The 12,910-nt window shown below is 26.8% G+C and overlaps 2 protein-coding genes and 1 long non-coding RNA gene across 5 annotated transcripts; all 3 read right to left on the bottom strand.

Annotated features, from left to right (window-relative positions):
• Positions 1-5,219: 5,219 nt before the first annotated feature.
• Positions 5,220-6,876, bottom strand: LOC145947599 (uncharacterized). 3 transcript variants are annotated; one of them, XM_083057397.1, is made up of 3 exons: positions 5,991-6,876; positions 5,661-5,903; positions 5,220-5,448 (listed from the first exon to the last, which is right to left on the bottom strand). In XM_083057397.1, exons 1-3 carry the CDS (start codon positions 6,775-6,777, stop codon positions 5,441-5,443), a joined length of 1,038 nt encoding a protein of 345 aa, XP_082913523.1. In that variant the 5' UTR covers positions 6,778-6,876; the 3' UTR covers positions 5,220-5,440. The 3 variants fall into 3 exon arrangements, with proteins under 3 accessions (XP_082913523.1, XP_082913522.1, XP_082913521.1); XM_083057396.1 differs by having other exon boundaries at positions 5,661-6,203; positions 6,264-6,876; XM_083057395.1 differs by having other exon boundaries at positions 5,661-6,876.
• LOC145947590 (uncharacterized) lies at positions 6,846-8,295 on the bottom strand. The gene is made up of 3 exons (XM_083057388.1): positions 7,536-8,295; positions 7,057-7,253; positions 6,846-6,965 (listed from the first exon to the last, which is right to left on the bottom strand). The coding sequence occupies exons 1-3, from the start codon at positions 8,293-8,295 to the stop codon at positions 6,846-6,848; spliced, it is 1,077 nt and encodes a 358-aa protein (XP_082913514.1).
• A 1,456-nt stretch (positions 8,296-9,751) lies between these two features.
• On the bottom strand, positions 9,752-12,290 carry LOC145947598 (uncharacterized). The gene is made up of 2 exons (XR_014427197.1): positions 12,013-12,290; positions 9,752-10,082 (listed from the first exon to the last, which is right to left on the bottom strand). It is a non-coding gene; the product is annotated as an uncharacterized LOC145947598 (long non-coding RNA).
• Between the last annotated feature and the right edge of the window lie 620 nt (positions 12,291-12,910).

Below are 12,910 nucleotides of genomic sequence, written 5' to 3'. Positions count from 1 at the left end.
AAATTGGCCAGAGGCTATGATGGTATGCTCCATATATGTTTTTTCAGTTACATCCTATATACAGGGTGTAATAAAAAGGTCGGGTGACGAAGGTTCGGTTACTAAATTATCTCAAAAAATATAAATTTTATGAAAAAATGTTTTAAATAAAAGTTGTACGGCTTAAAAAGATCGATTTATTAGAGTCTTATTAGTTTTTTGAAAAGTATACAATTCGCAACGTGTAGCTACATATTTTTTCTTAAACAACTATGCGCTTTCTTTACACCAATTGAATTGTTTAATTATTCTATGCATAAAAATATTAAGATGAGATCATCAAAAACTAAATAAATATTTTACAAGATATTTTATATTTTATATCACACTAGAACAATACAGGCGCGCGCTACGCGCGCGCTATTTATTTATTACAATTGATATACTTGATATCACAAATAAAATAATAGCATAAATTATATAAATGCTAATATATCTGTATATATATATATATATATATATATATATATATATATATATATATACAGATATATTAGCATTTGTATAATTTATGCTATTATTTTATTTTAATATATTATTGTATTTTAAGTTAATAAACTATGATTTGATGTAAACCGAAAATTTACCTTAAGCAGACTTACAAGCTGGTTACAAACTGGTAAATTTCTGATTAATAACATTTTTTGTCAGATTATTGTAAGCGCCTTAAAAATCGTGGCGATCCTTACGAGTATCACCTTTATGAAATTAAAATATAAAATATCTCGTAAACTATTCACTTTTTTATCATCCTACCCTTATAAATTTTTATGCAGAATATTGTGAAGAATCAATTTATGTAAATAAATATATGATGGTTCCATTTAAAAAATTCAAGTTGACATTAATTTGTTTATAAAAAAAAAATTTTTTTTAAATTTTCTATTGCATGTTAAAGCTTGCGTAAAGCAGATTAATTTTCACTGTATAAACTTTTTTTTGAACAGGCGGAAATGTCCCAAAAATCGTGGCGAAACTGTTACGTGAATCACCCTATATATATATATATATATATATACAGGGTAGGCCATTTTAAACAATACGGTCAATTTTCTCGTAAACTAAGCGAAATATCGAAAAATGTTTCAAACAAAAGTTGTATGGCTGCAAAGGGGCCATAAGATAGTGACAATGATTTGACCTTGGATAGTCAGTTAAAGGTTATGTGAAGGTCACCGTCAATTTCTTAAATGGAATCATCTATTTTTTATTGCATATTCTTATAGCTTATCTTAAGAGCTTTTCAAAACTCTATAATAAAATATCTTTTTATGGAGTTATACTCTTTGAGTTATAGAGGTTTCAAGTTCACAATTTTTGGACATAAAATATAAAATATCTCGTAAAATATTCAGTTTTCGATAATCATACCTTAATACTTTCTTGCACAGTATAATAAGATCAATCAATTGGTATAAAGAAAACAGATGATTGTTTTAAAAAAATATGTAATATTTAACATACATAGCTGCATACTTTTTTTTATAAGCTATGTATTTTTTATATTTTATAACTATGTATTTTTTTACACCAATTGATTGGTCTCATTATTCCATTTTGAAAAAAAGTATTAAGGTGATTACCGAGAACTGAATATTTTACAATATATGTTACATTTTATGTCAAAAAATTGTCAACTTCGAATCTTTATAACTCAAAAAGTACTTAATGAAAAAATACTTTATTATAGGGTTTTGGAAAGCTCTTGAGATAAGCTACAAGAATATGCAATGAAAAATAGGTAGTTCCATTTAAGAAATTGACGGTGATCTTCACATAATCTTCAACTGATTTTCCAAGGTCAAATTATTGTCACTATCTTATGGCCCCCTTGCAGTCATACAATTTTTGTTTGAAACATTTTTCGATATTTCGCTTAGTTAATTAACCGTATTATTTAAAATGGTTCACCTTATGTATATAGATATGATGATAAAATTATATTGCGCTCATTTCTTACATGTTCATACGTGAGATATAATTAAAGAATTAAAAAATACAAACAATTTAAAATTTTAATATTAAAGATGAGTAACAAATTCGTGGAAATACTATTTAAATATATTATCGTTATTGTTTCTATTAATGGATTAACCAAGAATTTTTTTTCAAATCAGATTAGTGTTATTAATTTTATTTGTATCCATAAAAACACTTATAAAAATCATTATTTAATTATTACGATTAAAGGATTAATTTCTATGGATCAAATGCTTTTTTTTAATAGTTTTGTTAAAATAAAGTAAGGATATCTTTTTCTTAGAAAAAGATGTAAAGAGAATCTGCAAATATAATACAAAAAAATGAAAGAGCCCACCAGCTTTTAAGTTTTGTAAGTTTTCATTGCATATTCTTGTAGCTTATCTCAAGAGCTATATATATATACAGAGTGATTCACGTAACGGTCGCCACGATTTTTGGAACATTTCCGCTTATTTAAAAAAAAGTTTATACAGTGAAAATTAATCTGCTTTACGCAAGCTTTAACATGCAATAGAAAATTTAGAAAAATAATTTTTTTTATAAACAAATTAATGTCACATTAAATTTCTTAAATGGAACCATCATATTTTTTTTACATAAATTGATTCTTTACAATATTCTGCATAAAAAATTATAAGGGTAGGATGATAAAAAAGTGAATAGTTTACGAGATATTTTATATTTTAATTTCATAAAGATTATATTCGTAAGGATCGCCACGATTTTTAGGGCACTTACAATAATCTAACAAAAAATGTCATTAATCAGAAATTTACCAGTTTGTAACCGTCAATAAATTTAACAATAATTTAATGATTGCATACAATTTTACTTTATGTTACATTTTTTCAATTCAAAATCAACAATTTTTAAGCTTCTACAGCGTAATTCTTTGCTATCGAGGAAGATTCACTAAAAACGTAAATAGTAAACAGACTTGACTTTGACCTTATGTTACCGCCAGTTTAAAGAAAAGTTTATACAGTGAAAATTAATCTGCTTTACGCAAGGTTTAACATGCAATAGAAAATTAAAAAAAAATTTTTTTTATAAACAAATTAATGTCACATTGAATGTTTTAAATGGAACCATCATATTTTTCTTACATAAATTGATTCTTCACAATATTCTGCATAAAAAATTATAAGGGTAAGATGGTCAAAAAGTGAATAGTTTACGAGTTATTTTATATTTTAATTTTATAAAGGTAGTTATAACTATTTTAATTTTATAATGGTGGTAATAACTATTACCGGACATCCTGTATATATATATATATATATATATATATATATATATATATATACAGGGCGCGAATTATGAGACACCCTGTATATATATATATATATACAGGGTGTCTCATAATTCGCGCCCCACCCGTCAGGGGCAGGTAGAGCAGGTCACACTGAGTAAGAAAGTCCTTTACCGTTTTGCGATTTTCTCAATAATAAAGGAGAAATTAATTAATAAAGTTCGGCCAATCTAAGCGAGTGATAGCGCGCGGCGAGAAGAGACAGCCCATATAATTATACGTTTCTAAGCGCGCGGTGGAGGGGTAGGAGGAGTTCGACGTAAAGCTCCAGATCACACATGTGCATACATACACCGTCAGTCTTTTGTCAAGCGCGGACTCCTATCGCTTCGCCGCGCGCGGCCTCCTATCCCTCCGCCGCGCGCATAGAAACAGTGTATATGGACTGTCTCTTCTCGTCGCACGCTATCACTCGCTTGGATTGGCCGAACTTTATTAATTAATTTCTCCTTTATTATTGAGAAAATCGCAAAACGGTAAAGGACTGTCTTACTCAGTTGGACCTGCTCTACCTGCCCCTGACGGGTGGGGCGCGAATTATGAGACACCCTGTATACAGTGTGTCCGGTAATAGTCGCATCAACCGTTTTGGGCGGGTAGAGCACGTTATATCGAATAGAAAAATCTTATACCATTTTGCTAAATTCGTAATAATTATTGAGTTATTAATTAAAATATCTAAGCGAATGAGCGGGTGGAAAGCAGTAGGCTGGACTCGGTGTCGAATAACTTATTTGTTTAAGTCGCTTATTAACAAAAGCATTATTTGATCGAGAGGCGGCGTCATGCAGCAAGTGGCGAGCAATGTAGCGGCGCCGAAAAGTAAGATGATACTTTTGATACTAAACGACAGCCATTTGACATGCCCACCGAGTCCGGCCTACCGCTTTCCAACCGCTCATTTGCTTAAATATTTTAATTAATAATTTAATAATTATTGCGAATTTAGCAAAATGGTATAAGATTTTTCTATTCAGTTTAACGTGCTCTACCTGCTCACGACGGTTGATGCGACTATTACCGGATACCCTGTATACATACATACATATACATATATATATATATATATATATATAGTGTCTTAATATTATTTTTGCAAAATACATTAAGTTATCATTATCTTATTATATAATCATTTTTGTTATAAAATAATATATAAAATATAAAATAAAGTAAAATAATATAAAATAAAAATATTAAATATTTTTGTGTTAATAGAAATATTTACATTATTTCCGTTAAACACTACATTTTATTAGTAAATAAAATGTAAAATTTTCCAATATTAAAATTTATATTTGTAAAAAATTTTTATATATTCCCTGATCAAATTATTATTATTATTATTTTAAAAAAATTGTTTTTTATCACATGTAAAAAACAAAAAATTAAATATATATTTCTGTATATACATAATTTTTAACAAATTTGTTATTTCGTTGATTATCAAGATAAACTTTTAATGCTTGCCAAGAACGAACTCGCGAAAAAGCAACATAAAGTTGTCCATGATTAAAAACATCTTTGCGAAGATCTAATCCAATTCTATCAAACGTCTGTCCTTGTGATTTATTAATCGTCATGGCAAAAGCTAATTTTATTGGAAATTGTCTTCTGGAAAAAGTAAAAGGATATACATTTTCACAATATAATGTTATTCGATTTAAAAAAATAATATCTCCTATTTTATCACCTGTTAAAATTTTGCACTTTAATAAATGATCTGCAAGTTCTATAACCATTAATCTAGTACCATTACAAAGACCTTCATTGATACTAAGATTTCGAATCAACATAATGATACAATTCGGTCTTAAACGTAATTCATGTGGAGGAAGAGATGATGGAGATAAACTATTTAAATATTCTGATAACAAAGCTTCACCAATATCACCATTGTCATTATTTACAGCGCTGTCTACACTTGTATAAATTCGTTCATTAGTTATATCTAATAATTCAACAACTTTCTTATTAATTTCATCTACATCAATATTTCTTGCAGAAAGTATTGCACATTTAGCTACTTTAGCAAACTCCTTTTTTCTTATTAACTCGCCGTATATATCTTCCACAATATCAGCATTAATAGGTGTCACACAACATTCAGGAATCTGTAAGTTATCATTAAAATCGTTTAATAAACCGTCTCCCATATCTAATAAAAACTTTGCAAATTCAATTTCTTCTGGAAGAACTCGCATATTTTGTATTAAAGAGAATTTTACGAAATGCTTCCAAAGAGAACTAAACTTAATAGAAAGATTTACAATTTCACTTCGAGTAGCATGTACTTTAATAGGCAAAAGTTGTCTAAAATCACCACCTAATAAAACAATTTTTCCACCAAAAGGAATATCATTATTCATAATATCACGCAATGTTCGATCCATTATTTCTAAAGCATATCGTGGTGCCATTGGTGCTTCATCCCAAATAAAAATATCAACTTCTTTTAAATATTGAGCTTCTTTTGATTGGATTTTAATAGTTGATGATGAATCAGCAAATAATGGAACTGGTAATCCAAATATCTTATGGACTGTTTTTCCAAAAGGTAATAACGTAGCTGCAATACCCGTAAATGCCATTGTACATACATGTTTATTTTTAATTCTAGCTAAATAATAGATAGTTGTATATATATATGTTTTACCTGATCCACCTGGACCATCAATATAAAAACAATTATTAGAGATATTATTGTCTAATTCATTTAATATAAGATCGACGATCTCTTTCTGTTTATTATTTAATTGTTTATATTGTTTGGTGCCTATTTCCATAGCTTCTTCAAATGCCATGTAATCCTCTTCTTTGTCATTTTTAGTTAATTGTTCCATTTGTGGAAAATTAACAAAACTTTTACCTTCAGCACAAAGCATACTATTAATTTGTACATATACTTTATTTTGTGCTTGTAACATACCAAACTGTCGAACATAATCCTCAGACATTGCTACTTTAAAGTTTTCCCACAACTCTTCAGGATGTAATGGTTGACAATGTAATAATATACGTACAAATAATCTACGAAGTTGTCGTGGCATCATCCATCCAACAGCTTCATTCATAGCTCTTTTCCATTCATCATCATCTTCGATTAAACCTAAAGCTAAACATGCCGCTGAAAATGATTGACAAAATTCTTCATTTACAGTTCTTAAATCGTTAAAACTTGTGGCCCCTTTTACTGTGAGTAACAATAATCGTAAATGAAATAATTCTATTTGTGTTGGACTAACGGAATACATTCGTCCTATACAATTAAAATGACTTTTACGTTTGACCCAACGCGAGACATTTCTGCCATTAATTTTCTCTTTTTTAAATGTATAATAGCGTGGAATTTCTATATATAAGTATTGTCTTGCTTCTTCATCTCGTAAGTTTAATGAAAAATAATCTATTAACATAGTAACTTGATCTAAAGCAGAAGTCATTGCATCATCAATGTTATCATTTTCAATTATAATATTTTGCTCATTAGGAAGATGAACTGGTAAACGTGTTATAGCATGACTTTTATCTTGTAGTTTTTTACCAAGAATACGCCAGCTAGCTTCAACAGGTCCAACATAACGAGCTTCGATGTAATTATGTATCTCATCATGATCAATAACAACACTTTCTGTTATTGGTTCAATAGTTATAGCAGCAACATCATGTCCTTTATAAATATATTTATATAGATATTTAACTGATTTAATACTTGAAACTACTTCAACATTTATATGACTGTTAAATATAATTGATAAAGTAGGACAATATGGAACAACATAACGATTATCAACTACATATCCACCAGGACGTTCAAAATTTTTTCCATTATTTCGTCGACGATAATAAGGATAAGCATCTTCATCCATTTTAGTTTCTTCAAGAAAAGATTTCGGATAGTGTTTCGAACAACGTCCATCTATCAAACACCAATCACCACAAGGTCCATGAATCATATGTTTCATGATTATATCATGTAAAGTACGATTTTCACATGGATCAGGAATTTCAGCAGAAATATATTTATCAACAATTTGTGAAGTTGTTATTTTAAAATTGTATTTTAAAGTAATTAACATATGAATATGTGGCAAACCACGTTTTTGAAATTCAATAACATACACAAACGCTGCTACTTCACCAAAAAATTTTTGCTTAACGATTAAATCAATTAAATAATCTTTTTTAATATTAAAAACACGAGCACAAATGTCAGGTCTATCAGAAGCTTGTTGACCAGGCAATAGATTTTCTTCGATTTCACGCCATTTTGGATTGCAAGTCATTGTAATAAAAAGATCTGGCTTACCAAATTTACTAACAATTGCCATTGCATCTTGATAATTTTGCAACATATTACGCGGTGACCCAATAAATGTGGAAGGAAGTATAACCATTTTTCCAATACGTCCATTTAAGTTATTCGCTGTAGTTTGTAAATAATCTCTTAAGCCTTGATATGTTTCGGTACGTAATTCTTTTTGATGATTTTTACAGTAATCAATTCTATCTTTTTCTATTTTTACATAACTATCTACAAGCCATTGCTGAAATAAGCGACGTCCTAATAAAAAGACATTAAATTCATCACGAATAGCCATACGATATTTAATATACTGTCCTCTAGTTATTCGTCTATTACTATTTAATTTTTTTAAATCACGATGCCATCCTTGAGTGCCGTATGGATAAAATAAAGGATATACCCATGGTTCAACATTTGGATCCATAATACTAACTTTTTGTAAAGTTTTAGTGTTTTTATTACATATAGTAACATATGAGTCTGGAATTTCTCCATCAGCAGTTGTATAAAAAACAGCAGCAACTTCATTAGTTCTTTGAAAATTATATCGACGTCGATCCATTCCTGGTTTTAAAGTAAATAATAATTGTAATTCTGGTAACAATTGACCTGATTCTATTGCAAATTGCCGTTGATTTTCTAGTTCTTCACCCATCATTTGATATGACTGTGCAAATATGTTATTATTTCGCATTATACATTCAAGATTTTGTAAAATTTCAATATTTAAATGTGAATTCTGATTAAGACGATGATTTATCGCTTCATTTGAATCTACAATAAAAAGTTGACCATAAGAAGGAGTTTCATTTTCTGCAGCATGTAATGCTGTATTAATTTGATAATAAATCTGCCCTTGTATTTTAAAACAATATGGACCAGGTCGTCTATCTTGAAAATTAATTAAATTAGCGTTAAATGAGGCAAATGAAAATGAACTGTTATAACTACGAATATTTTGAAAAAAATTATTAGATTTTACGTGACTACCATCAAATAAACTACGAATGAATTGAGGAAATTCAGGCAATGGTTGCACAGATACTGCACCATGATTACAACAATCATGAAATGAATATCCTTTATTAGAAATTTTTTCAGCTGCAAAGTGTTTTGCATTACAATGAATACAATACACGTCCATGGGACCAATATAATATTCAATTACATCGTTAAGTGATATTGTACTAATATTACTTAAACGAGGTTGTTTTTTATGTCGTGATCGATAACGAGTTTGATATTCTACAGATGATTGTAATGTTGATTTAACATTTAAAGGATTTTCTTCAACTTCCCAATCTAATTCTATTACACGATTATCATTTGATGTACCAGCAATACAAATAGTTTGTTGATTTAACTTCTTTGAAGAATTTTCAACTAATTTGTTATTTTCACGACGCCGTCGTTGATTCTCCCTTCTTTTTTCTCGACGTCTTTGTAAAAATTCTTCTTTTTCTTCTAAAGTACGTACAATTTTACGTCTTCCCATTTTACAAGAATTTTCTATATTAATATACTATATATACTGTCTTAAATATATACACGTAATGTTATTAATAAATATTAATAAAGAGAAAAAAATAATTTATACAAAAAATTTTTTATTATTTAAATATCTTTTACTATTTAAATAATCTACGTATTATATTAATAATATATATTATTATTATTTATATATTATATTATTTAAATATTATGATTACTTATAAATTATTATTATTAGATTACATTTTCAATTAAAATAAAAATTGATATTCTTTTTAGAAATAGAATCTGGTGAATTATTATCGGACTGACAATTATCATATACTTTAAGACCAAATATAGATAGACGTCGATATAAAGAATTAATAAAGTTGTTGCTGTTTTTCTCACTTTAAATAAATTAACTTACATAAATGAGTTAATTATTATGGTTATTATAGTTATTGTTAAAATTATTTTGTTTTCAACATTGTCATCATCTTCATTGTCATTATTATCGTTATCATTGTAGTTATCGTCAATATTATAATAATTTATATCATCAATATCATCATTTATATATCATTCATATCATCGATTATCATCAATATCATAATTATTATTAATAATAATATCAATACTTCTTAATAATATTATTTATTTATTAATTGCACATACATAAAAAGATATAAAAATAATTACAATATATAATAATTAATACCACTGTAATAAAATTAATATTAATTAAATTCTTATAAATACATAAATTATATTATAAATAATATAATTAAATATATTATAATACAATAAAATTAAAATATCATTAAATATAAAATACTAATTATAGTTAAATCAACATAATTTATAATATAGTTTTCTCAAATAATTTTCTTTTTTCACTCTTTCTTCTTCTCTTTTCCTCTTTTTTCTCTTTTATTTATTTTGTCACTTTGTATAGTTTCCTCGCCTTTCCTGAAACAAAAGAAACAAATATTAATAATCTACATTTATTTAAAAAAATAATATGTAAGAAATTATAAATAATACACACATACATACATACATACATAAGTATAATTTATATATACATATATATATATATATAAATTATATTATATATGTTATATACATATATATATTTAAATTGTATTATTATATTAATATATAATTTTATAAATATATAATAATATATATAAATATATAATATATAATTTTATATAAATAATTTTGTAAACCTTATTAGAAATATTATGTTAATAAGATCTTAATCTCTCTTTCTCTCTCTCTCTCTCTCTCATAAATCTTTTCTTGTAACGTGAACTTATGAAAAGTTAACGAATTCAATATTTGTGTCAATAAAATTTTTCACTTTTCATGAGTTTATGCTAAAGAAAAAGATTCTCTTGATCGAACGCCAAATAGCGGAAAGATCATACCACTTATATTATATTTATATTTACAATTATATTTACAATGTTTATAGAATATAAGCTATATTTTAGTGTATTTAATTATGTACATAAACTTGTATATGTATATATATATATATATATATATATATATATCTAATTAAATATGGAAAACTAAATAATTATATATAGGAATTATTTATAAAATATATATTGTTTATTTTATTAATAAAAATTTAGTGAATATATTTATTATATTTTGAATATTTTTTCAATATAACCTATATACAATTCTTATTAGTTTTTTTCAATGAACTAAGTTATTTAAAAAAATATATGTATTGCATATATAAGTTATCTTGTATACGCAATACTCTAAAAAATGTATAGCCACTTTTTTATAGACAAACTCTTCTTGCAATATTTAAATTAAATTAATAATTTTGAATCTATCCACATTAGTACATTATTATGATGTACATAAAATAAAGTTTAATACATGTATTTTTATAAATAACATATTGTAATGATTTAAGAATATACGTACTAACAAGAATAGAATTCAACATTATTAATCTAATTTAAACATTCCAAGAAGAGTCTGCTTATAAAAAAACTTATATAAAGAAATAGCTATACATTTCCTCGATAACAAGCTTGTTATACAAGCTTCTTTATGAGAAAACTCTTCCTGCGATATTTAAATTAGATTAATAATGTTGAACCCTATTCGCATTAGTACATACTCTTAAATCATTACTACTTATATAAGATAACATATAACATATAATGCATATTTACAAATAACTTGAGTTGTTGAAAAAAATAATAAAAATTAGGAAATATTTATGAAATATTACTTGTCTTCTTAATAAAAATTTAATGAATATACAATTTAATATACGTATATATAATTTTTATTACTTTTTCAATTAACCAATTGTACTCGTATTATATTGTATGTATTATTATACAATCCATGTATTATCTTGCATATGTTATGTCCGCATTAGGATAATGATTTGTTAGCAGAACCTGCTTACAGAATTTGACAACACATTGATGACAGAAACTGAAAAAAATCTTGAGTTCAAATTGTGTGCGCACAGATCCTGTTCGGTTTCTGATGACAATCTGACCTAAAGTCATGTTAGATTCTGTCGTCAATCTGCTGTCAGAGACTGTGAACATAGTTCTACTCGATTTTTGGCACCAATTTGTTAATTACATCAGTAATAATTAGTTCTGCAACAAATCTGTAACCTTTTTCATGACAACATTTAATATCAAACACTTGGCATGATTTGATATCGACAGACTTGGCTATCTGGGTACATACATATAATAACAATATAGCTTATATATTTTATACATATTGCAAATATAATTGTAAATATAAATATGTACAAGTGGTATGATTTTTTTACGTTCAAAGTTTTTCATACTTTTCTTTTAAAAAAGAACATTATTTATACACATATTTATATACATACCTTCTCTATTCGACTTTTCTTCTTTTCCTCCTTTTCCTTTTTCTATCCTCTCGAGATAATTTTTGCTTCTTTCTTAACACACGAAACTATGTACTTTCTTAACACACGAAAGAGCAAAGTAACACGTAACCAACAAAATAGGTTATGGATGACGAGGCGCTCGAACGCTACGCACCTTACCTACCCTTACCACGAATATATCGCAAAGCGCCAGCATCCAATCAGCATCGCAGAAAAAGAGGCTTCAACATTTCGATATATTCGAGTAATCGACTTAACATACACTTTTTAAGGAAAGGAATATCTCAGATTAAAATATGAATATCTCGTGAACTATTCAATTTTTGGCTATTTTACCTTTATAATTTTTTATGCAGAATATTACAAGGAGTCCATTTACATAAAGCACTTAAGGTAGTTCCAATTTTAAAAATCGAGTTAATCTTGAAATGACCTAGAAAAGCGCTACTCAAGGTCAAACTGATTAAGCTAATAAATGGATGTTTTTAAGCCCTAACTTTTATTTAAAACATTTTTTTATAAAATTTATATTTTTCGAGATAATGCAGAGTCCCGACCTTTTTGTTACACCCTGTATGCATATATGATATCTTTATATACAGCACATTATATACGGGCACGGAGGGGAAAAGATAAGCCGCAATTTATTTATAACACGTTAACAATTAAATTAATATTTGTCACAAATAATTGACAAGAAGTAATCTACAAATGTATTCTATATGCAATAGTTGAATAGGCATTTAGCAAATGTATGTTAAAATGAGTGAACAAAATGTTTCTGTTCCGTAACGATAATTCTTTGCTTTCTAATTAATGTAATAATTAAATTACAGAATTTTTGAGTACAATTAATGCTCAATTTAATATAAATTTT

This window comes from Prenolepis imparis, unplaced genomic scaffold, assembly GCF_030444845.1.
Source record: "Prenolepis imparis isolate NDT839.2.m4 unplaced genomic scaffold, iyPreImpa1.0 SCAF_104, whole genome shotgun sequence".
NCBI lineage: Eukaryota > Metazoa > Arthropoda > Insecta > Hymenoptera > Formicidae > Prenolepis > Prenolepis imparis.
Note: the sequence above shows the minus strand (reverse complement) of the source record. Positions and strands in the feature narration are given on the sequence as shown.